We start from the raw sequence: 26,535 nt of genomic DNA on the forward strand, positions 1-26,535 counted from the left end.
TGGTGGCAATGAAGGAATGCTGCCATCTTGAAAAGTGATTGAAGAGCAGAATTCTGTTATACTTGTAAGGCTTAACCTAAAGTGGGTTTTTTTTTTCTTTAATGCATGTTAATTACACAGTTTTTCTTTGATTTGTGCTAATTCCCTCCATGCCGTGTGTAAACACTGTCACTATGCACGTCCCCTGTCCTTCTATGCTACAGTTGACTGATTTGTTTTCCTACCTTTCCTGCCTTCTCTGCGGCCAAGAACAACATTTAATGCCCAGGTCTCTCCTGGCTGAAAGTTCTCCCATGGAACAGGTAGCAAAGTCTGAGTCTACAAAGCCCAGAAGCCCCAGGAGGCATTCTGCTGCCAGCCTCTACAGTGCTGAGTTTGAATTGGCTAGAACCCTATTTAAGAATGTATGATCTTTCCAAGACAGACATGAAAGCTCCATTTCAACTTAAATACAGGCTCTTGCAGAGAAAATGCGATTTCTCCAACTCTGCCCAAAAAGTCTAAAATGAGAGATTTGAGTAGTTCTGCAGCATCACTACTGCTCAGGGCTTCACTTTGGAAGAATGTAAATCTGAGATCGGCTACTGGTAAAACAGACAGCACTACCAGAGGGCCAACTTTTATTAGGTTGGCTGCCAGCAAGGCTTAGGATATATTTTCCACATGAAGACAGCATAGCAGGACCTCTGAAGGAGACAGGCATTTGTATCAGTGCCATTTGGTCCACGAGAAACTCTTTGATTTCAAACAAACCTGCATTTCAAGACTTAACTCTGTCTTTGCTGCCCTCAGTCTTCAATTCCAAAGTTAATACCTATTAAAGCCTTGCAAACAGTGGCTGCTAGAAGACCACACTGTTACTGGTGGAACACCTGTGTTTTATGGGTTGATGTTAATGAGCTCTAGCTCGTCAACCTGTATTAGTTTAGAAACAACACTTTAAAATCATGATACCACCTGGCATCTTCTCTAATCATTACAGGACTAAAAATGGCCCCAATATCTAGAGGAAACTCTGAATTTAAAGCATCTTTTAGTTTTTGGCAAATTCATGAAGTCCAAATAGAATATTTTTGTAACCTGTTAGAAGAGCACTACCAGTTACTTTATTCTTAGTGAGCTGTGATACAGTGTTACCAGCATGATACACTGTTACCAGCATGATACACCTTACCAGCATGGTGTATGTGCAGAGCCAGGAAACCTTGGAAGCAGTGATTAATCAGCTAACTACAGTCATCATTAACAGATCAGCTGCTGTATTTCATTCATTCATTCAACCAATATTTATGTCCTAGACGCTTTTTTAGGGGTTGGAGATACATGCACGAATAAAACAAAGTCTCCTGGAATCGAAAAGCCTACATTCTAGTGAAGGGAGAGAGACACCCCATTGCCTACAGCAGCAGTTCTGAGAATGCACCCTTACACTGGCTTTTCCTCTTCCCCTGTCTCACCCTGTGCTCTCACAACTGCTTCCTTGGATCACCTCCCAAATAAACTGCCTGCCCCCAAATCCTTGTTTTGTGATCTACTTTCAGAATTACCCAGGCTAAGGCATGGTTTAATCCATCCTCACATTGAAGCCAAGGAGATATTTCTAATATAGAGGTGTCATCATATCACTCTCAAACTAGTTCAGTGGGTCTCCATCCAAACCAGAAAACCAAACCTGTTGCCATCATGTCAGTTCCAACTTAGCCTAAAATCCACACCCCTATAAGAGCTACTATAGGGTCGTTGAGTCGGAACCAACTCAACGGCACATAACAACATAAGACCTACAAGGAAAGGCCTATAAGACCTTTTCTGATCTCACCTTTGCATCCTCATCTCCATCTACTCCTAATTCCAGACTTTACATTCCAGTCCCTCTTAAATATTGGTAGTTCCAAAACAAACCTGCCCTCGTGTCTTGTCATGTTTAAAACACCTCCCTCCAGCTCTCCTCTACCAGGTCCTCTTCTGCCATGTCTCACACATCTCAGTTCTTCCCCAGGTACGCTTACTTTTTCTCCCTTGCTGTGTCTGTTCCCAGCACATACGCCCATCATAACCATTCTCTTATTGTGTTATAATTGCTTGTTTGTAAACACATTTCTCCATTCACCTGTTGAGTTTGTTGAGGACAGAGAATGTGTCTTTTTTGTGTGTATCCCATACCTGTTGCCATCAAATCTATTCCAGCTGACAGTGACGCTATAGGACAGAGTAGAACCACCCCATAGGGTTTCCAAGGAGCAGCTGGTGAATTCAAACCACTCCGCTACCAAGCTCTGCCTGGCACATTGTTGTTAAATGCCGTCAAGTCAGTTCCAACTCATAGCGACTGCATAGGACTGTAGAACTGCCCCATAGGATTTCCAAGGAGTGGCTGGTGGATTTGAACTACTGACCTTTCGGTTAGCAGCCGAACTCTTAACCACTATGCAACCAGGGCTCCACCTGGCACATAGGAGGTCCATAATAAACACCTGTTGCATGAAAGATGGCAGCTATATTAGGTTTGGCAATGTAGCAAACACATCCGTGGGCTTTTATTGTACACAATAAGTTTATTTCTTATTCATGTAACAATACAGGGCAGGTGTTCCTGATCAGTCAGAGGCCTTCCACAAAGTCACTCCAGAACCCAAATGCCTTCCATCTTATGACTCCACCCTCCTGTAAGACCTTGGAGTCCTACGTTCAGGTGGCAAATGCGAAAGAAGCAGGGAGAGAAAACACACATACTTCTTAACCAACTTTGCTCAGAAGTCACATACGTATTTCTTTGATGAGAACATGCCATGTAGACATACTGAGGGGGCCTGGGAAATGAGAATCTAATTTGTACCCAAGAAACAGAGAAAATTGTTTTGACTGTACCCAGGTAGCTTCTGACACAGTGGCCAATAGGAAATCATCTGTAAACTGGATGACGTCTCCTTGATGATACCAGAGTTAGAGAGATGAAAATTCAGACTTAATTAAGGAAAGAATGTATGGAAACAACTCCGAGGTAATATAAGTCCAGAAGCGCTTTCGTCACTATGCCGTACCGTGGTGGCTTACATGTTGCTATGATGCTGGAAGCTATGCCATTTGTTATTTCAAATACCAGCAAGGTCACCTATAGTGGACAGGTTTCAGTGGGGCTTCCAGACTTAGACAGACTAGGAAGAAAGGCTTGGCAATCTATTTCCAAAAATTAGCCAGTGAAAACCCCATGGATCATAACAGAATATTGTCTGACATAGTGCTGGAAGATGAGCCCCCAAGGATGGAAGGCTCTACGCTTTTGCTGTAACAATGGACTCAAGTCAATGATCATGAAGATGGTGCAGAACCAGCCAACATTTTGCGTATTGTACATAGGCTCACCATTAGTTGGGGCCAGATGCATGGCAACAAACAAGTGCCTTTACAAGGACAGCAAGGAGTTAACAAAGCAGGTGATTTCTTTCAAACACACCTGATTTTGTTGCAGTCAGTGCCCGGTTTGATAGGCATAAAAATCCAAAACACAAGCAAATGTTAAGGTTCAGAAGTGGTGTACAAGCCACATTCTCTCTGGTAACCTGAAATGTCATTGTTCAGCTGCCTAAATACATACCATCAGCCTATTTCCACACCGCCAAGCTGCTGGGTTAATGATCGCTTTTACTCTTCGCCATCCTGGAAGGCTATCTTAAGCTCTGCAGGTACAGCTCCATTTCCTTCGTTAAAGCTCTCCTAGATATGGGAAGACAGATATTTCAGAAAAGTAAACTTCCCCAAGGCTGTAGAACGTAGACAAAGTATTGTCGCCACTTGCACACTCAGCTTTTGAATTGCATCCGTTTTTCTAGCCTTTCTGTTGCTCCCAGTCACTAGACTTGTGACTCTCCCCTGCTTTGATAACACATACTCCAGAGTGGAATCAGAGATAGAGCCTGTTGGCAGCACTCCAAGAACATGACCGGGAAGCAGTGACAATGGAGATTTAGTAAGCAGGGCTGCTGCTTGTGCAGTCCAAATCTGATAACTGCAACGTTTGTAAAAAGAACTTTATTTGTGAAGTTCAATCCTTTCAGCCTCTGAACTTTCCAGTTCACAGGCATAATGCAGGCACATGTATGAGAAAGACCAAAGTGAAAACAGATGCATTTTTGAATAATGAAATTCTCTTTTAATACATATATTCAGTAACTGAGCACATTCCATCAACGATTTCTTACAGTGAAACCTGAGCTGGTTAACAATTTCGCTACATGATTTTTAGGGTATAACTAGGATATAGTTTTATCAGTATTCACTGAGTTTGAACCAGAGTACAAGACACTGAAAAATGGAGATAAATGTCTTCAGCAGTTAAACTGCTTTTTTCAAGTTATTTTTGCTTGGTTACCGTAGAGATTCATTTTAAAATCTGAAAAAGACATTTTTACCTCCCTGGACTTCATTATAAAACTTCCTTTAAGTTAGGTTGTTAAAGTTGAATTTTATGACATTGGTCATGGATTTTTTTAACCTGTAAGATAAAATTCAATGAAAATAAAGAAACAAATAACAAAACATGGTTACTTATGCCAGAATATGTTTTTTATTACATAGTAAGACACATGGAGAAAAAAATGAAGCATTACTGACATTTATGCATTTAGAAATGCTACCAAACAAGCAAATTATCCCCTTAACTCTGGCAGTGCATTTAGCCTATTGCCCCTTTTCTTCTGCTTTTAAAATGATCACTGCCTACCATTTTTATAAACATCAATGACTCACTTTTGCTTCACTCATTCCATGCCATTACTTATGATGGTGATATTGAAAGGTAATATATCATTTTTGTAAAGTAGAATTTTATTCTTAAGTTTTTTTTGTGATATTTCCTATGAAGTCTTATGTTTCTGAGAGAATGTGCTTGTTGCAAAACACTTTTCAAACAATATGTGAACGTTTAAATGAAATTCACAGTTAACTTTAAAAATAGAGTTCCCCAAATCCCATACCCAGGAGCTTATTCCTCCCAATGTTGCAATCTGGACAGACAAACAGAATAATGGATAAATATTATAATCAAGGAGCAGATTGTACATACTGCTCTGCCACTTGTTTTTTTCATTTAACAATATATTCTACTATCTTGTGTCAGGCAAATTTCCAAATTACTCAATCAGGTAAATAATTTAAGACTATTGCAAATATATTCACGTACCTCAATTTTGTTAACGATGGAGTTACTACAAAGAGTTACTCTATTGTAGAGAATAACCAGGACTTTGTGGCCAAGGGATTCTCTGAACGCTGAGCTTACCTAGCACAAATGAACCCTTTACATCGGTGTTTAGAGCGACACAGCAAACCAGCATGAAAAGTTATTCCTTTTAAACTGAATATTTTGATTTGTACCTTGAAAAAGTCCACTCTGCATTTGAACATCCCTTCTTCTTGGGTGCAGGCCAAAGGGATAAAGTTCAGCCTAGCTGTCACACCTAAATTAATCTTCCCAAATCATTCCGCCCAGTTTCATCTTTTTTAAGTCTCTATCACCCTCGTGGCATAGTGGTTAAGTGCTACAGCTGCCAACCAAAGGGTCAGCAGCTCGAATCTGCCAGGCGCTCCTTGGAAACTCTATGGGGGCAGTTCTACTCTGTCCTATAGGGTTGCTATGAGTCAGAATTGACTGGATGGCACTAGGTTTTTTTTGTTTTTGTTTTTATCTGCTACTAATGTACTTACTCTGGAAAAAATAGGAAAACCTCAAAAACAACATGTCATTCTAAAATCATTCTTTCTCCCTCTTCAAATATCCATCCCACTTCGTGATGTTACCATTCATCCAAGCTCCCATACTTGAAATCTTGGAGCCATCCTTACCTTCCACCTGTCACCACCCCATATCCCATCAGTCAAGTTCTGTCCATAATACTTCCTCAACGGTTCTTCACACTGGCACCTCCTCTTCTTCCCCACTGCACTGTTGTGGTCCAGGCCCTCATCATCTGAACTGTTGCAACAGGCAGCATGGGATATACAGGGAAGGGTTCATGAGCTATAGGGACAAACTAATCAGAGTTAGAATCCCTGCTTTGCCTCTTCAGTATATGTGTGTGACCTTGCACATGTTACTTAACTCACATATTCCATCAGTTGTAGAAAGGGAATACCTGCCTTAACTGGTTGTAAAAATCAGCTCAACATAAAGTGCCCAGAACAGAAGCTGTCACATAGGAGATCTTCAGGAACTGTCTGTTGCCTTCCTGAATCTTTCCCCACACTAGTTCATCTTGTAGACTATATCAGAATTGTGCCCCAAAGTTCTAAGCCTGATTAGGTCACTCATCTGTGTAAAGACATCTACTGGCTTCCTGTTGCATTAGGAGAAATTTAAACTCTCTTAGCATGGGATAGAAAATCTTCCAAGATCTGGTCCAAACTGCCTTCCCTGATTCAACCTAGAGAGAAAGTTAGGGAGCATCTACAAGATTATATTCATCTTTTCCTCTCCATCACCCCCACACATGGCTGAGCACACGACAGATACTAATTACAAGTTCAATGAATGGATGGATGGTTGAATGCATGGAGAGATGAATGAATGAATTATAGGAAGAACAGATGTAAATATGGCCACCACATTCTGAAACAATGGATGTGAATTTGCAAGCTCCCATAGAAGCTGATCATTTGCTTCTAGGCATTAATTCTGTCTGCCAAATTTTCTGGCTTATATCTAGGGAATACTCTTCACTCAATAGCCAGAGTATGTGATTTGGCTCAGATTACAAATGAAACTGTGCTAGGAGGAGATGCTTCTTAATAGCATTCTACGAGCATTTATTGAGAAGCTGTCACATGCCAAGCACACAACGGGCAGTCTGAGACTTCTTAAAGAAAGCACACAGATAAAATGGGAACACAGAGATTCAAGAATTAACTAGAAAAGGGGACTGTGGTGTCATGGTTGTCAAGGAGGTAGTGGTAGGGTTCGGGGAAGGTGTCACGCAGGAAAGCAGCCTAAGCTGAATCTTAAAAGGTTGAGAATAAGCTCAAGTAGATAATTTAACCAAGGGTGGGGCAGAGAAGAAAGGCTTTCCAAGTAGGAGAAAAAGATGCCAAAGGTACAAGAACATGAAAGAACATGCATGCGTGAGGCATTTTACAACAAGTTCATTGCAGCTGTGGTTTGGAGAATATTTGCTTGAGAAATATAAACATATTTAATCGAAAATGAAAATAGGAAAATCAGGTTGGAGAGTTTGCGAAAACAAAAGTTCAAGAAGGATTGAAGGTGGGAAACTCTCCAGAAGATCATATTCTCACGATCTTTAAATACAACCTACGTGCAGATGACTCCTTAATTTATATCTCTAGCCCTGATTTCTTTCCTGAGCTCCAACTTCCCCATTTAACATCTCATACTCAGTTCTCTCCTAAATTGAACTTTTGAGCTTCTCTGCCCCTAAATCTGTAATTCCCAGAGGGATAAATGTATCTCTTCCAACTGGTTGCTTGTACCAGAAACCTGGGTTATTATCCCAGATGTAGTCCTTCCCTCATCTCCATTTCCAATTGTTTTGTAAGTCCTGGCAATTCCACTAGCTTAGTTCAGTCTTCTCTCATCTTTCACTGGACCTTTATATCAGCAAAGCTAATGTTTTCTCCTCCACTACTATCCCGTCCAACCCATCTTCTACTGTGCAACTAGAATGATCTCAAAACAGTGTTTCTCAAGCTATGGTCCACGGATGACCAGCATCAGGATCACCTGAGGTGCTTGGTAAAAATGTAGAAACTAGTTCCCAACTCAGGCTGCTAAGACAGAATCTTTGGGCAGACCTCAGGATCCAGGAATCTGCATTTTCAATAAGCTCTATCCTCACCCCAGATGTTTCTGCCCTTAAAATTTAAGAATCACCAATATATGAGGTAAAGTAGCCTAAAGGTTAAGAGTAGATACTTTGAGCCAGAATGTCGAGGTCTGAATTCTGGCTGTGCGACCTTGGGTAAGTAACTTTTTCTGTGCTTCAATTTCCTCATTGGTAAAATTGGGATAATAGTCAACTAGCTCTTAAGTTGCTGTGATGATCAGACATGTTAAAACATTTAAGTTTTTATTGCTCCTCACCAATATTTCTGGTTCTCTTCTGCTTCCTAGTCCAAGGGAAGATTGCACTTCTCACTCCTATGAAGTTAAATGTGACCATGTGATTTACTTAGGCCAGTGAAACTTGAGAGCAAGTAATGTGTGTCACTTCTGAAGGAAGCTTGGGGAGATGATGATTCTCCAGGTTCTCTCTTCTCTTGTCATGGCAATCATGGAGGTATATGCTGATATGGATGTGTTCTGGGCAGAAAATGTGTAGCATACTGAGCCAAGATATGGAGGACGGCTGCCCCACTCTCTTGTATGAGCAAGAATAGACTTGTGCTAAACTCCGGAGATACTAGGGATTTTTGTTACCACCAAACCCAAACCCACTGCTGTCGAGTCAATTCCAACTCATAGCAACCCTATAAGACAGAGTAGGACTGCCCCATAGGGTTTCCAAGGAGCGGCTGGTGGATTTGAACTGCTGGCCTTTTGGTTAGCAGCCAAAGGTTTAACCACCTGCACCAATAGAGCTCCCCATTGTTGTTACCATAGCATAGCTTAAAAACAAACAAAAAACTATTGTCAATGAGTCAATTCCTACTAACAGCAGAGTTGAACCACTCCATAGGGTTTCCAAGGCTGTAATCTTTATGGAAGTAGACTGTCACATCTTTCTTCCACAGAGTGGCTGGTGGGTTCGAACCTCTGACCTTTTGGTCAGCAGCTAGGCACTTACCATGGCTCCACCAGGCCACACTAATGCAACTTTAAAGTTCTTGGAGTAGGCCTGGCATATAATAACTGCTCAATGATGACTTCAAAACAGATGTTCAGGAAGGTGACTAGTCGGAAGAGCCATTTTTTCACCTCGCTGACATAAAACATACTAGATCATGTCCCTCTTGTGCAGAAACCCCTCAGTTTCTTCTCACTGAATTTAAAAGAAAATCCAATCACTGACTTGGTGCCCACAGCCCTGCTTGCTTTGTCTCCAGCCTTATCTTGTTCATCCGTGGCCATACTGACCCTCTTTTAATTCCTCAAACATGCCAAACACCTCCCTGACAAAGGGGCTTTGTCCTGCACAACCCCAGGCTTGGAATTCTCCTCCCGCACCTTTTCTTCAAGTCTCAACTTAATTGCCATCCCCTGGAGGCCTCCTCTATCCACCTACTGAAACAGATGCTCTCTTACACTCCCGCCATTACTCCTGTCTGGCATCTTTTCCGTGTCTTTCATATAATTCATCCTAATTCGTAATTAATTTTGCTGGTTTGTTTACTTGTTTCCCATCTTTCTCCAGCACGAGGATGGAAGCTCCATGAAGACAGAGCCCACACCTCTCTTGTTGATGGCTTTAACCTCAGAACTAAAACATCCTGGTATACCACAAGCACACAATAGTTAGCTCTGGAAGGAACAAGGTGGAGAGGATAGAAAAGAACAGGGGAGGGAGGACTGTCCTGGAATTAATGAATGCAAAGCCTGCTTTCCTTTCCACTACCCTAAAATGACCACTACTTATAGAAATTGAGAGTTTCTAACAATGGTGATGAAAATTCTGAAGATTAATGTTTATTTTTAATGAAATGATGCCTTGTTACTTTCAGAAACTGTACATACTACATATTATATAAATTCAGATGTAATCTGCCCAAATGGGTAAGTCAATAAAAATGCAATTCAAAATCAGGTTTTATTACAAGGTAACGTATTGGCAACACAAAAAATCCAGAATGTGAGTTACACTTTTTATTTTGAGCATTTCACTCAATAAAAATCTGATGTACTGGGTCCAACTGATGACACATTCCAAACTAATGAAACTTTTTTGTAGCTTAAATAAACATATTTAGATCACCAAATGTTATGGATTGAATTGTGTCCCCCAAAACATGTGTTATAAATCTTAACCTCTATGCCTGTGGTTATAATTCCATTTTGGAATGGGTTGTCTTTGTTGTGTTAATGAGACAAGATTAGTGCAGGGTATATCTTATCTTAAGTCAATCTCTTTTGAGATAAAAGAGATTCAACAAGCAAACTAGAAAACAGAGATGGGGAAAAGAGATGCCAAGCCACAAGAAGATCGCCCAGGAGCAGAAGCTCAAAGAAACAAGGACCTTCCTCCAGAGCCAACAGAAAGAAAGCCTTCCCCTAGAACTGGGCACCCTGAATTGGGGCTTCTAGCCTCCTAAACTGTGAAAAAACAAATTTTTGCTTATTAAAGCCATCCATTCATGGTATTTCTGTTATAGCAGCATCAGATAGCTAAAACCAAGTAAATCAAACCCAAGTGTATTTGCACAATTTATGATGTGAATGGATTGGAACCTCAAGTGGTTTATGTTTCATCATTTACAACAGACTTTGTTGAAACACTGATTTTAGACAATGTGTTTCCAAAGACCAAAATTAAAATATACTGAATGTCTTTCTCTATACTCACTTGCTAAATGTCACAGACCATGAAATCTCAGCTATATGGGTACTATGGATTGAATTGTGTAACCCAAAAAGATATGTTGAAGTTCTAATCCTGCCACCTGTGAATGTGAACTTGTTTGGGAAACAGAACCTTGCTTTGAATACCAGTTAAGTCATTCCAGATAGGGTAGGTCATAGTCCTAACCCCTTTGAGTGGTATCTTATAAATGGGAGAACAGTCACAGAAAAGTCAAACACAGGGAGGAGATGCCATATGAAGATATACCTACACAAGCAGCCACTAGAAACTACGAGGAGGAAGACATGGAACAGTTCCTCTCTCAGAACCCTCAGAAGGTACTGACACGCCTGATATTCTGATTTGGAATTCTAGTCTCCAGATCTGTAAGACAATACAGTTCTGTTCTTTAAAGCCATCCATTTTTCATAATTTATAATGGCAGAAATTAAAGATCATTCCCCAAACAAGTTCACATGGCAGTCCTAAGAAACTAAGGCAATGGGTATGAAATGAAGTCTAATCACACACCCAGCCGTTTATGATGGATTTCTCTCAGGTGATTCCCAGGTCAGGCCATCTTTTTTTTTTTTAATTGTAATTTAGATGAAGGTTTACAGAACAAACTAGTTTCTCATTAAACAATTAATACACACATTGTTTTGTGATATTGGTTGCCAACCCCATGACATGTCAACACTCTCTGTTTCTTGGCCTTGGGCTCTATTAGATCCAACCTTACTTCCTCTCTGTCTTCTAGAACAACGTCTGTGATAGATGGGCACCTTGGTCAACCATTTGTAAACATTTACTCACCATCAGCCATGTAACTGTACTGCCTTTGCTACCTGGTGGGTTATAAATGGACACCTTGGGTGTGTAAATGGTAATGTGCTCAGCTGCTAAACGAAAGGATGGAGGTTCAAGTCCACCCAGGGACATCTCAGAAGAAAGGCCTGGAGATCTACTTCTGAAAAATCAGCCATTGAAAACTTCATGGAGCACAGATCTACTCTGACAAACATGGGGTTGCCATGAGTCAGAATCAACGCGATGACAGTTGGTTTCGGGTGATAAATAAGTGGTAAAGTTTTGCCAGTCTCTTAGGCCCAGGTCAGCTACCTCTTCCATTAAGCTTCCTACTCCACTCAGAATGAATGAATAAATGAATGAATGAATGAAAGTTTGAATTCTTACCTAAATGAAGGCAAAAGCTGCTTTTCTGGTAGAAACTCAGCTGAGACTAATAAAGTTTAAGGTAATGTTTAGAAATACAGTAAAAAGAACCCAATACATTGTTTTAAATTTTTATTTGCATAACAAGCAGAATGGAAATAGGTTTGCAATAACTTATCTGCATGTACAAAGTCATCCATGTAGATAAGAAGGGGCAAGCCTTGGGACATACTGCAGGGTTTCACAAAACGTTCATCAAAACTGTGTCTCTTTGCAGCAGCAGCTGGTGGAAAATCACTATTTTTCAAGTCAAAAAGTGCTGAAAAACTAAATCTGTCTTAAAATCACCAAATTCAGTAAGGTTATATTCTAATATTTTTTCTTGGATTCCCGTGATTCCAGTTACCAACAATCTCAGCTGAACAATCAATTAAGCAAGAGGTAGTTTCTCCAATAATCTCCTTTGTCTTACCAGCAAGGTCATTTCCACAGGGGACAGGAATGAATGGTATAATCTTTGAATCCCTTTCAATCCCATTTCTCCTGGGATCCCATTTCCCTGGACTATGATCATAGCTATCATGTTGCATTTAGGGTCTTGAGATCATTGAACAGAGAAAAGATTCCAGGGTTCAGTTTTTTATTTCCATTTCCTCTTCTCTGAGAACACAAATCATTTGGGGTGCCATTAAACCAGCAAAGGGAAATCAATTGTGCGATTTTATAAAGGGGATTTTTTTTTTTTTTAATAGTAAAAATAATATTAACATTTTCCAAGGAGAAGATTTAGGCTGCTGAAATGAGCCCCCAAAGGTAGCATACAAACCACATAGCGACATTCTTCTTGAATATGTTTCCTTAAGAGTTCTTGTGATCTTCCAATTTCCACTGAATCCATCAGATCCCGGGGCCCCACAGCTCCATGGCTTCCAGCTCATCTTGGACAGGGGTGAATTCTGGCTGATCAGGGTGGGAAGCTAGAGAGGAAGAGTGGGGTGGGGACTTGATGGAACCCAGGAACCTTAAATTGATATTCTCCCCTCATACGAATCCTTAGAGACCTAGATTTAGTCACGAAACCAGAGAGATCTTCTACTTAGGTAGAAAGCCGTATTTACTTTAACCCACCACGTTGCCGCTTCCACCTTTCCCATGAGGTTTCAGGAGGTTAGTAAAAGAAGGAACAGCTATATTACAGAAATTGTTAGAAAACTAGAATCACAGCCGACTGCTTAAATATTATATCTTTTATTTACAAAAGAAACCCTGAAAACTCAGCAGAATTATGAAAGAAAAATCAATTCTGAAAACAGATCTCATGTTAGAAGTCCATCACCATGGGAGAGCGAGGAGGGGGTGGTGCTCAGGGGAGGAAGGGTGAGAAGCGTGGTCAGGGAACAAGCTACCCATGAATCATATGTGGGGACATGAAAGGGGAGAAGGCACATTTAAGTAACTTTATTGCTGGGGAATTTGGGATGAGTTGTTGGTACATAATCATGTACCTAACCCAGGCTGACACGGAGCAGTCAATTTCTATTACAGTTGGATTAAGTTCCAATATTATCACAGCATCGTGTTTGGAGCAGAAAGGGCAAGAGATGTGAACCTGGGCAGGCAGGGAAGCAGGCGAGAGAGGGAAGAGAAGTGCCCATTGTTAGGGGCAGGGGCTTGGTGGTGGTCAACAGGATAGCTCGTATCCATAGCCAAATACCCCGGCCAATGCAATCAGAGTAGAGGATTTCCACTCAGTGCTGGTAATCATTGTAAGGGATCAGGTCTTAATAAGGGACAGGGGAATTTGAGAGAGCAGGGAGGGAAAAGATGAACAGAGAAAAACACATCAGCACAACTTGGACCGGTTCCCTCTGGCAACTAAGGTTAAATTTCTCCTGAAACAGAAAATTTATATTCACATTGATAAGTCCATGGCCCTGTAGCACTCTTTGAACCACTCTCTGCATGCTTCCAAGAGTGACGATGTCAGAAAATGTCCCATTGCCTAGCATGCCAACTTCGTAATGGCACACAGACTACAGATGTTTTCGGGAAGCCTGACCTTTTCAGACTCTCAGACCAGCAGTTAGCAATGAGCCAAGGACAATATGGCCACTTTTATTTCTTCTTAGAACTATTTTGGTCACCTAAAATGCATGTGGTAGGCAGAATGGCACCTACAAGAATCTAGGGGGTCCTTCTAATTACGGGGAAAGTTCTAGGTTTGAGGTTTCCCCAAAATAAGAGTATGATTAACAGGAGATCATTGCCACATCACAGCAGTAATGAAGAATGGGAGCATGCCTGAATGCTCATGCATGTCCTCCAACGACCAAATCCAGGGTCAGGGGCCTTGTCTGAGTGGATCGTCATTTGGAAGCAAGGAAGACACATGTGCTATGGTTTAGAATTTCCTCTTAAGGTTTTTAAAGGGGTAGGCTCTATAGTAATTTGCACTTCATAGAAGATGCTGTGGATAATTTCAGGCAGTGAGGAGTTTAAATTCTGCTTCCCTCCCACAGCCTGTCTACTTTTCATGGCACCCTCTCCCATTATGGCATGAACCATTGTCAAAAGTCACTCAAAGCTCACGAGAAGGCTGGCACTTACCTCCCACACCATAGGCAGAACATGAAGAGGGGTCGCAGTATCCAGGCTGGCCAGAAGGACCTTGCGGTCCAGGCACCCCCAGGTGGCCTGGTGGACCCCTTGGTCCAGGAGAGCCAGGTGGTCCAGGACTGCCAGGTCGACTCTCCCCTGAAGGTCCTGAGAAGCACCCACAAATGAAAACAGGTTTTTGTTTTTTAAATCACAACAAGGTGAGTTTTTAGACCATCAAGAGGTCAACTAATTCTTACTAAGAAGCAACCTTACACATCTTGACAATTAGGCTAACCTGTGTCTCTGTCTCTGCTAGACTCCCTGGGTAGAGGGTCATACTACAATCACACATTCTCTTGGAGGTCAACGGTTTTAATTAGCTCCAGCATGGGAATCAAAACACACTCTTTGCTATTACCTCTGGAGTATTAAGGGGAAAGGAGCATACTACCTTTAACCTTGTTTTCTTTATGGAGCTTCTATTATGTGATACAGTCGTTTAAGAATTCAGAGTATGGATAGAATGAGAGAAAAATGTAGAACAAAATGCAAATTCCCATAAAAAGGCCAGACCTACTGGACTGACAGAGACTAGAGGAACCCCCTAAGACTGTTACCCTAGAACTCCTTTTAAACTTGGAGCTGAAGCTATTTCTGCAGGCCACCTTTCAGCCAAATAAAAGATTGGCTTATAAAACACTCAATATCACCCTTCGATAATGTGCTACCTTAAATAATCAACTATATATGAGACCAAATGGTCAACATTTACCCAAAAGCCAAGATGAGAAGGCAAGGAGGGGAAGGGAAGCTGGATCAATGGAAATAGAACAAACAGAATGGAAATAATGAGAATGCTGACAGATTGTGAAAATTATAACCAATGCCACGGAACAATTTGTATGAAAATTGTTAAGTGGCAATCTAATTGGTGTGTATACTTTCACGTAAAACACAATGAAACATTATTTTTAAAAAAACACATAGGATGACATCTCAAAAAGAATTCAATGTATGGGTGTGTACACACGTGCACATTCACACACACGTGCACACACCCGTGTACAAGCTAAAACCTCACCCTTATAATCTAGTTAGAAGAGTCATGCAAATCAGCTCCAGATATTTAAAATAAATCAGTCTGAACCTGAAAGAAATTATCCTGGAGGAGACAAATGAAAAGCCTGAAATTAGACTCAAAATGCTAATCCAAAATTTCTTTTGACTAGTTTACTATAGTCAGAAAGATCAATTAAGAGTTTAGATTGAGCAATATGGGAGAGAGATGAACGCTTTTGTGAATTTAAGCTTGCCAGAGTTTAAGCTTGCCAGACTGGGTATTTTGTATATTTGTTTGTTTTTCAGATCTGGATTCCAACAGTGTTTAAAAGGCATTTTTCAATTAGAAATGAAATTCTTCAAATGGAATAGAAATGTTGGAGAAAATATCTCCTTATATTTGAATTGTTCTGTGGCTTTCAGGGAGCCCAAGTGGTACAGTGGGAAAAAGCTAGGCTGCTAACCAAAAGGTCAGCAGTTCGAATTCGCCAGTTGCTCCTGAAGAACCCTGTGGGGAAGTCCTGCTCTGTCCTATAGAGTCGGAATGGACTCGATGGCAGTGGGTTTTTTTTTTTTTTTTGGTGCCCTTCAGATACATTCAGGTCCATTCAATCAACACTCACCAAGCTCCCAGTCTTTCTAAAGCATCATGCCAGATTAGTCCCTCCAACAATCTTTAATTATAGCAGTATTTACATTCCAAATGAATCTGTTACATTAGGAATATCTTCTAGGGAAAATATTTTCCAAAATAATCACTAGGTTGGAAAGAAAACTCTGTAAAGCATTTGATGCAAAGTGGTTAAGACTGATTGTAAATATATAACAGGACTGCAAATTTACAATTCTAATAACAAGTCTGGTCACCTGGAGACCCTTCTAAAAAGCACATAATAAATAATACAACAAAACACAAAACTTACACAAAGCTCATTCAGTAACACTCTCATGTTGCTGCTTGTCATTTTTAGGTGCCATCAAGTCAATTCCGACTCATAGAAACCACATGTGACAGAGCAGATCTGCCACATAGGGAAGATTTCTTGGCGGAAATCTTCATGGAATGAACTCTGGTGGTGCAGTGGTTAAAGCACTTGGCTGCTAACCAAAAAGTTGATGGTTCAAACCCAGCAGCTGCTCTGCAAGGGAAAGGTGTGGCAGTCCGTTTCCTTAAAGATTGGAAACCCTATGGGGCAGTTCTACTCTGTCCTATAGGGTCACTATGATTTGAAACGGACTTGAGAGCAATGGGCTTTTTTTTTTTTTAATCTTCACAGAAGCAAATCAACAAGTCTTTCTCCTGCAGAGCCACTGGGTGGGTTGAACCGTGTATTTGAACTGCCAACCTTTCAGTTAATAGCCAAGCACTTAACCATTGCACCACCAGGGCTCCTTAAGACTACCATAAAAACTAAAACCAAACCCATGGCCACGAGTCGATTCTGACTCACAGTGACCCTATAGGACAGAGCAGAACTGCCCCATAAAGTTTCCAAGGAGTGCCTGGTGGATATGAACTGCAGATCCTTTGGTTTGCAGCCGTGGCTCTTAACCACTATGCCACCAGGATTTCCAAGACTGCAACAGCAGAAGCTATTAGTGTTCACCACGTATCCGTGTGTTCCTCTAAATTTCCCAGTCTCCGTTGTAATTCAGTTGGGGCTCTGTGACTAGCTTCCAACAGTAAACTATGAGTGGAAGTGACATATGCCATTCTCCACTGAGGAAATTAAGAGCTGATGTGCCTCCTTCACCTTTCTCTTGGAAGCAATATGTTCCATGATGGAGGTCATGTGTTCCAGAATGGAGGAGAGCCACCTCACCCACATAAAACTTGGTGTGAGTACAAAATAAGCCTTTATTATGTCAACTCACTAAGCATTTGGGATTTATTTGCTCCTACAAAAAAAAAAATTTTTTTTTTTTTTTTACTCATAGCCTATCCTATCCTAACTCATGCAACCAATACAATCACAGAATACGCTACAGCCTTTCAGGTTTGTATACTGGAAGTATCATTAATAGCAAATTGGCCTCTCAATAAAATGAAAGAGAAATAGTCATTCCATTAGATGCAAGGATGCAAGATGGTCATTTTCTTCCCATTAAATATCAGTGAATATACAAAATGAGGATTTTCATCTTACGGCTTCTATTAGGTAGGATTATTTACCTGCGGGTCCAGGAGGGCCTCTTGGACCTTGGGTTCCGACGCCTGGACTTCCTTTTTCTCCTTTGGTACCAGTCAGACCTATTTAAAAACAAAACAAAATTCTTTAAAATTAAATTTGGATGGTTCCATTTTTCTGGTTTGCAAAAGGGGCTCTCTTAAGAAAACAATGAAACTTCAGGGTCATGGCTGCCATTGAGTTTTTAAAATAAATTCTAACCCTAGTGAATTATGCATAATCACATATGGAAGGCTGATTCTATAACTGAGGATATACCCTGTAGTTGCTATACTTCAAGTCTGTCTTTCTCCTTCCTACTGAAGTGGTGCAGCCTGCCAGAAACTAGGGCACAGCCCATGTCTTTGCATGCACCGGGCCATTCAACGTATGCAGTTGGCACTCCACAAGTAACACGGTAGAAATCACAAGTGAACATGTCTAACATTTTCCTTTTGGTCCACCCTGTAATGTATCTGCAAAAGGCATGAATTATAATTAGGCACCAAGTTCTGAAGCGCGTGAGTTTCCATTAAAATCTTGGAAGCTTCAGGAAAGCCTGTGTTTGATTTGGCTGATTCAACCCCATAAAAATCAAAACCTATTCATGTTTTTTTTCCATTGAGCAGACCTTTTATTCCAAACAATCTGCAGTACTATTAACAAACTATACATTTTCACAAAACAACAAACAAACAAAAAAAACAGAGGAATATTTGCCTCTGACACCTCATTGCCCAAACAGGCCCTTTGACAAGATCGCTTGACAGGTGAGAGCACGAGACCCAGCCTCATCAGACTGGGGTCTGGGTAACCATGGCTCATGACAACACGTTTCTGGTGCCTGTTTTTCATGTGCAAAAATGCTTTGAAATCACAGAACGTATCTGTTTAATTACACCTACTGAGAAATTATGTATGAATTGGCAAGGCCTAGAAGGGAATATAAATAAATGAAAATAGCCAATCTGATAGGAAGTAGGCATGCAAGTAGGAGCCCTGATGGCACAGTGGCTAAGTGTTTGGCTGCTAACCTAAAGGGCAGCGGTTGGAACTCACCAGGCGCTCAGCAGGAAAAAAGATATGGCAGCCTGCTTCTGTAAAGATGACAGCCTTGGAAACCCTATGGGACAGTTCTGCTCTGTCCTACAGGGTTGCTAGGAGTCCGAGTTGACTCAATGGTGACAGATTTGGTTATTTTTGGTTTAGGCATGAGAGTGATTTAATTTTTTTTAATTACAAATAACTTTCTTACTATGAAAGTAATACATAGTCACTGTAGGCAAATTATAATATATAACAAACAAGACTTCCAACACTCTAAAATAATCACTTATAACATCTTGTTTTATAATTTCCTATAATTTCTAGGAAGAGTTGGTTAAGAAAAGACTGATAAGGAACTAAGAGTTTTTTTCTACACTGCCCATATGATTGTCTCTTGATTTGAAGGTTTGGTATCTGCTCTGCTCTTTGCGGCCACCTCTTGGCTCAAGATATGCATGGCTTCTTTAAGAAAAACCCCCCTTTGTTAGTGGTCCTCCAGGCTGGTCTGCTCACCACTATGCTTCCCAAACACCCAGGCCTATTCCATGTAGCTTTGGTGGTATCATCAGAGCTCAGAAAAGACCAGTACGGCAGTGAGAGGCCAGGGGCACTGACCACTGCACCTATGACCACCTGCTTAGGCCCTGACTCTTCTCTTAGGGACCCATATGAGAGAGAATAACTTCTCGAAAGAAAAATACAATCTTCTCTTCCAAGTTTAAAAAGTACACAACTAACTCTGACTCAAAAACCAACCAACCCATTGCCATCGAGTCGATTTCAACTCTTAGCGACCTTATAGGACACAGTAGAACTGCCCATAGAGTTTCCAAGGAGCACCTGGTGCATTTGAAGTGCTGGCCTTTTGGTTAACAGCCATAGCTCTTAACCACTACACCACTAGGGTTGACTAGTCAACATTTAGCTCGATTGCTAAACAAATTGTTAATACAGAAAGCCACCCTGAGTAAGCCTACTGGGTATTTGCATCCAAAAAACCAAACCCACTGCAGTCAAGTCAATTCTGACTCATAGCGACCCTATAAGACAGAGTAGAACTGCCCCATAGAGTTTCCAAGGAGCGCCTGGTGCATTTGAACTGCTGACCTCTTGGTTAGCAGCCATAGCACTCAACCACTACGCCACCAGGGTTTCCCAATATGGGTACTTGCATAGTATTTGCATAGTAGCTGGGGATTAGTACTTTTTAGCTCTTCAGTGCTCCTTCACTTGCTGATACTTGTGCCCTCATGTGCATCTGGAATTTAATGGAAAATGTCTCTTCTCCCCTTAGAGTTGGACTCACTTTCCCCACAGGGAACTACTAATTTTTAAAGAATTAGAACACACACACAAAAAAAATATACCCATGACTAACATCAGGCTGCTCATGATTAGCTGCCCGGTGACTCACAGGCCCCTCAGGACCTCAAGGTGCCAATGGATCTGCGTGAGCAACATGGCTCCTCAGTGCATGACTCTCTACCAGTAGAAGACAGGAGATTAGGCTGCATGTGACATCCAGGAAAGTATTCTCTGGAATAATCTTCTGATAATATTTTTGTGACTTAGCCTTTGCTTATTCATATAAAGGGAGGAGAGTGGGGGAGACCAGGGAGTAGAAAGTCTAGTCATTTTCATTTTCTAGTTATGCTGAAGGAACTAAGTAGAAACAGTCCACCCTCTCAAAATGCCAAAAAAGAAAAGAAAAATTCTAAAGATACAATTATACATTAACAGGGAATTTTAGATTTTACTATCCTTTAAGTTATTATATGTTACAATGTAGGCTAATGTATTAATCAGTATTTGTCCATGTGCTCACTGACAGTTCTTAGGCCAGAGGGATATTCATACCCATGACAAGTAAATTTGGCTATAAATCTTTTATTGGACTGAAAAAAATCATGTTAAAAAATCAGTATTTAAGTATCTCAGATGATGGCTGAAATTAAAGGCTAAGCTTAGAGACCTCAGATCTCAAAAAATAGATTTGAATACCGATATAGACAGATAGATAGGATAGACAATATATACATAAATACTCATTGGTAAACCCTGTCCCAGACCCAGTGCTGTTGAGTCGAGTCTGACTCATAGTGACCCTATAGAACAGAGTAGAACTGCCCCATAGAGTTTCCAAGGAGTGCCTGGCGGATTTGAACTGCCAACCCTTTGGTTAGCAGCCATAGCACTTAACCACTATGCCACCAGGGTTTCCCTGTCAGATCCGATTAAAGAGGGGGGAATCTAGTGTACTAAAACGTCAGCTTTGACCTTCCATGAGATGCTGGAGGGCAGTGGAGCCTGGGCATAAAGTCATTCTTTACAAACAAAACACAGTCCTCATCCGTATTAAGGGCTTTCCTTATAAATCCTCTTCTCAAGGACCCAATGTGGGGTCATTTGGTACTGAGGTGAGGGCATCACAGCTAAGTGTCATATCCTTTTCATAAAGGCATTGAGACTCAGGAGACTTCTGTGACTCCTGAGTGTACAGGGTGTTCCCTCTGCTTGAAACACCATTCTCACCTTAGCTACCTCTGCAGCTCCTCATTCTTCAAGACCCAACTCAGGCATTCTTCCTCTATAAAAGCTTCTCTATAATCATCATAGGCAGAACCACGATGGATTCAAGATGTCAGGGATTATCCATTTCATTCATGGCTGTATCCCCTACAGTTCCATGGTGTCTTCCACGTAATATGTACTTAACAAATATTTGTTGAGCAAATGAATGAGAGTGAACGAATTCTTTGCTTCCATAGTATCTGCACCTCCTTTGGTAGCACATATGCCATTGCATTGCGTGTTTGAATGTCCATCTAACCCTGGAACTACAAGCCTGCTGATTATAGGAATCATGCTTTATCATTCTAGCATCAGATCCAAGCAGAGTCTCACACATGGTAGGTGGCCCAGTAAATACTGGGAAACTGACTAAATGCCTATATCAACACACAGCCGCACATTTAGCAATAAGCAAGTGTGAGTTCTGACGGATCAATAGACAAAATTTCTTAGGCTGGAGCTTCACTTTTACTTTCTCACTTCCAGGTTTATGTGAACCCTGCTTTTTCCACGTTCTTTATGTGGCAACATCAACACATAGTTTCTCTTAGAGGTGGATATAATTGGCCCCAGTTAACTTTAAGGTTCCGGAATTTTTTTATGAATAAAATCAATATAAACGAAGATTTCACTTACCAAAAAATAAATTAAAATGCCCTTAGTTTTCTGAGTAGCCAAGAATATTTAGAGTAATTGCATAGAAGTCTCTTCTATTATTCGTTCATTCACTCATTCATTCATTCATGTATGGTGTACAGTGGAGGCAAGATAACCTCTTGGCCAGGGAATTTAGGCATTAAACATGAGGGTTGAATTAAAAAGTCCTCTAAGGCAGGAAGGAGAATATTTCTTAAGTACGTATTATGTAGTTGACACTTGTTCTATGCTCCACACAGATTATATCACTTTGTCCTCACAGCAACATAGGGAGTATTGTCCCCATTTTACAGATGAAAAAATCAATTCTCAGATTCCATAGTTTGCCAAATGTCATATATTCAGTGAGAGACAGAGCCAGCACTTGAGTCAAGTTCAACTCTGAAGCCTCGTTCTTTGTTCCTCACAACACATGCAGAGTCTGACTGTCCAACCTGTTATAAGAGCAACTTGAGAACTACCAAGAGGCCATAAGACAATGGGAAAGAAAATGAGCCACAAAGACCAAGCAAAAATTCAATACGGCAATCTCACTCCTTGGAATATATCCTAGAGAAATTAGAGCCGTCACACGAACAGATACATACACACCCATGTTCATTGCAGCACTGTTCACAATAGCAAAAAGGTAGAAAAAACCTAGGTGTCCATCAACAGATGAATGGATAAACAAGTTATGGTACATAAACACAATGGAATACTACACAACGATAAAGAATAATGGTGAATCTGTGAAACATCTCACAACATGGAAGAATCTGGAAAGCATTATGCTGAGTGAAATTAGTCAATCGCAAAAGAACAAATATTGTATGAGACCACTATAAAAAATCAAGAAAAGGTTTAAATACAGAAGAAAACATTCTTTGATGGTTATGAGAGTGGGAGGGAGTGAGAAGGGAATTCATTAACTAGATAAAAAACCCAAAAACCAAACCCGTTGCCGTTGATTCCGACTCATAGTGACCCTATAGGACAGAGTAAAACTGCCTCATAGGGTTTTGAAAGAGCACCTGGAGGACTTGAACTGCTGACCTTTTGGTTAGCAGCTGTACCTCTTAACCACTACATCACCAGGATTTCCACTAACTAGATGGTAGACAAGAATTGTCTTAGGTGAAGGGAAAGACAGCACACAGTAAAAGAAAAAAAAAAGGATAAAAAAAGAATACAAGACAGCCCTTCCACACAGAGGAAGTTTAACCAGCTTGACTAAAGTTTCACAGCTAGTACAGGCTGTAAACAGGATTTGAGCCCCAGCAGTCTGAGGATGATGCAGGACTGGGCAATGTTTCGTTCTATTGTACACAGGGTTGCTGTGAGTCAGAACTGACTTGATGGTACCTAACAACAACAACAGTCAAACTCCAGAGCAAGAACTTTTTTTCTGTTCATTTTTTTTATTGTTGTAAAAATATATAAAACACATTTGCCAATTCAACGTTTTTCATGTGTGCAATTCAGTGACACCAGTTTCATCAAGCCATGTTATACAACCATCATCACTACCTTTTGCCAAATTTCCCATCACCATAAACAGAAACGTAATGCTTCTTTTAACCACCACTGAATCCATCTTGAGCATGATGAAGAATGAATTCACCAAAGAGGTAGACTCTGAGCTAAGCTTGAAGGAATGGTTACAATTTCAACAGGTGGGGCTTTCAAATTTCAAAAGCAGGCATTCCAGTTGGAGGGTGTGAAGGTGTGCTCCGAGAACTGCTAGTCACTCATTCTGGCTAGAACAATTTCCTAGGAGTCTCATTAGACACCATAGATTAATGTCTGAGGAGACATTTGAGGGCTACCTGATTCTCCCTTACCACTGATCTAAATCTAGCAGTGATCTTCTAATATGTTCCCTTATTGGTCCATAAAGGCAGGCACGTGTCTATTTTAACTCTTCATTGTATTCCCCATGCCAGGCAACTATTAAGCACTGAAGAAATCTCTGTCAAACAAATGGTTGAAAGAACGAAAATACAATGTTTAACTGCAGACTTTGACAAACCAAAAATACGGCTAGTAGTGCATCAGCTGTGCCTACAATTATCTCACCAGGTTTTAAATGCCAGATGCTTTACATTTAGTCATGACAAGGACTGAGGAGACAGGTACTACGATGAACCCTAAAGAGTGCTGTGATAAAGAGAGGTTAAGTAACTTATCCCAAAGAAAAGCTATGTTGAAGTTCTAATCCCTGGTACCTGTGAATACGATCTGGTTCAGAAATAGAGTTTTTGAAGATGTGATCAGTTAGGTTATTGTAAGGTCATAGAGTTTTTCAAGATGCTATCAGTTAGGTTACCCTAAGGTCACACTGGAGTAGGGTGGGTCCTAATCCAATGAGTGGTGTCCACAGGAAAGAGGAGACACAGAGACCGACACAGAGGGAAGATGGCCATGTGACCACGCAAGCAGAAATTAGAATGAAGCAGCTGCCAACCCAAAACACCAAGGATTGCCAGAAGCCACCAAAACCTAGGAAAGAGGCATGGAACAGATTCTCCCTCAGATCCTCCACAGGGAACCAACCCTGCCAACACTTCCAGCCTCCAGGACTGTGAGAGAATAAATTTCTGATGTTTTAAGCCACCCAGCTTGTGGTACTTTGCTCAGCAGCCCTAGGACACACTAAGAGAGTGTCGAAGCCTACACACCTAACCACTGTGCCCCTTGTCTCTCCAGCAGAAGCTGGACGTGGAGGCCACATTTCCTCTTGATTGCTGTAGTCACTGGCTTCCTGACCTGCCTGCCATAATCGTCTACGCATTCTCTCTCACTCAAAAATCAGCCCTGTGCTTATCACCACACGTCCCCACCTTACTTACTCTCGGTTTGGAGCAAGATTTGGGACTGATTTTAGGAATATTTATCCAGCTCACAACTGATTGCATGTCCAGGGTATGGTCCTCAGTTGTCTGTTACTTATTTTCTTTATTTCCCTCTTGGACTCTCAGTAGAGACAGCTGACTCATTCGTATGGCCCCCTGACTACACTAAGCACCAGGCTGGCCTCTCCTGCTACTCCATGGAGCTTAGTCACTCCTTCTCGACCCTAGCCATTCTGAGGAACTTCCAGGATCTATACCCAGGCAGCTACAGAAGTCCCCTTCATTGTTATGGTACCAAAAGGTCACGGAGACTGTGAAGCAAAGCTTCAGCTGTGTTATTGTCTGTTGCCTGGGAAATGCTGGTAACGAACTGAGAATACAGTCTGTTTTTTATTCAAAACTTGTTTGATTGCCTGCTACACGCAAGGTCCTGGGCAGCTACAAGAAGGTAGATTAATTAGACTCAATTTAACCAATATTTTATGCCCTTGGCCAGAGCCTGTTATTTCTACATGCTGGGTCTATGGAATAGTACCAGCATGTGGAGATCCACGCTTTGTGCTAAGGTAGCCAAAGTTGGAAAATACATGGTTGTTTTAAATGCAAAACACATTTTGCAACTCTTGCTAGAGGTTGCTCTTATATGCCTGTATCATATAACAATTGGACATCTACTACAAAAAAAATAATAATAATAACAATTGGACACCTACTACACCTCTATAATTAAGAGGTCAGTCAGGGGTAGATAACTCACTCCCATCTTTCAGGCAGAGACTTGGCTACGTGGTGCCAGGTGCTACAAAGCAACACAATTAATGAAGGCAGACTGGAGTCCTGAAGACCTTAACCCCACCCATAAACACTGTGCTAGTCTCACAGAAGGGCTGAGAAGCCAGGTAAAGACAATTCAACGGCAGGAAGCCACTATCACCCCTAGGAGTATAGGTAAAATGGGAAGAAATGGTGTGACTACAACTCAGATCTTGGGGCCTCTGGCAGATGGAGAATCAGAGGAGAGTGTCCAGTGGGAGCCAAGAGGGGCTGCAGCCACAACTGGAGTTGCCAGATGAGGCAGTGAGGTGAAGGGAGAAATACCTTGGCTTCTCCCCTCTTTCTATTCTCCAGTCTTCCTCAGTGCCTTTCATTGATTGAACCTGCCCGGGAGGCAGAAGGCAAGGGAGCTTGGAAACAGTTTCCTGTGATATCCCTAAGACAGGGGAAGGGCAGATGATGGATCTGAGAGCAAACTGACTAGCCCAGTCCTGATACCAAGTGCTGAGAATCCAGAGGCAAAAACACCCTTCCTGCCTTGTAGCAGGTCACTGCAAAGTACAGCAGAGAGGCAAATAAACCAGTAGTTACAATGCAGTGCAAGAATAGCTATGACAGAATACAAGGGCACAGAATTGAAGTACCTGTGGTCAGTCACAGAATGCTTTCTAGCACAGCTGGTATCTGAAGAGCAGGCATTAGCCACACAAATAAGGCACAGATGGACATTGTGGGCAAAGGCAAGTATGTCGCAAGGCTTGAGGGGAGACAAAACAGGGCATGTCTGTGTTGTTAGGTGCCATTGAGTTGATTTCAACTCACAGCTGTCCCCACGTGACACAGCAGGCTGCAATCTTTATGGGAGTAGATCGCCAGGCTTTCTCCTGTAGAGCCACTGGGTAGGTTTGAACCACCAACTTTTTATTTAGCAGCCAAGCGCTTAATCATTGAGCCAGCAGGGCTCCTAAGGGCATGTTCATTGAAATTGCTGCTGTAGAGTCGATTTCGACTCATAGTGACCCTATAGGACAGAGTAGAACTGCCCCATAGAGTTTTCAAAGAGCAGCTGGTGGACTTAAACAGACAACCTTTCGGTTAGCAGCCAAGCTCTTAACCACTGTGCCACCACTCCAGGGTATGCCTAAA

The 26,535-nt window shown here is 41.4% G+C and overlaps 1 protein-coding gene across 2 annotated transcripts in view; it reads right to left on the minus strand.

Annotated features, from left to right (window-relative positions):
- Positions 1 to 11,863: 11,863 nt before the first annotated feature.
- Positions 11,864 to 26,535, minus strand: part of COL14A1 (collagen type XIV alpha 1 chain) — a 225,567-nt gene continuing 210,895 nt past the window's right edge. The window contains exons 46-48 of one of the 2 annotated variants that reach the window (XM_049853501.1): positions 17,512 to 17,589; positions 14,289 to 14,444; positions 11,864 to 12,658 (exon numbers count right to left, since the gene is read on the minus strand). In XM_049853501.1, the coding sequence (XP_049709458.1) occupies positions 12,579 to 12,658; positions 14,289 to 14,444; positions 17,512 to 17,589 (314 nt within the window). In that variant the 3' untranslated portion in view covers positions 11,864 to 12,578. The other variant, XM_049853502.1, reaches the window with a different exon arrangement.

This window comes from Elephas maximus, chromosome 15, assembly GCF_024166365.1.
Source record: "Elephas maximus indicus isolate mEleMax1 chromosome 15, mEleMax1 primary haplotype, whole genome shotgun sequence".
Taxonomy (NCBI): Eukaryota; Metazoa; Chordata; class Mammalia; order Proboscidea; family Elephantidae; genus Elephas; species Elephas maximus.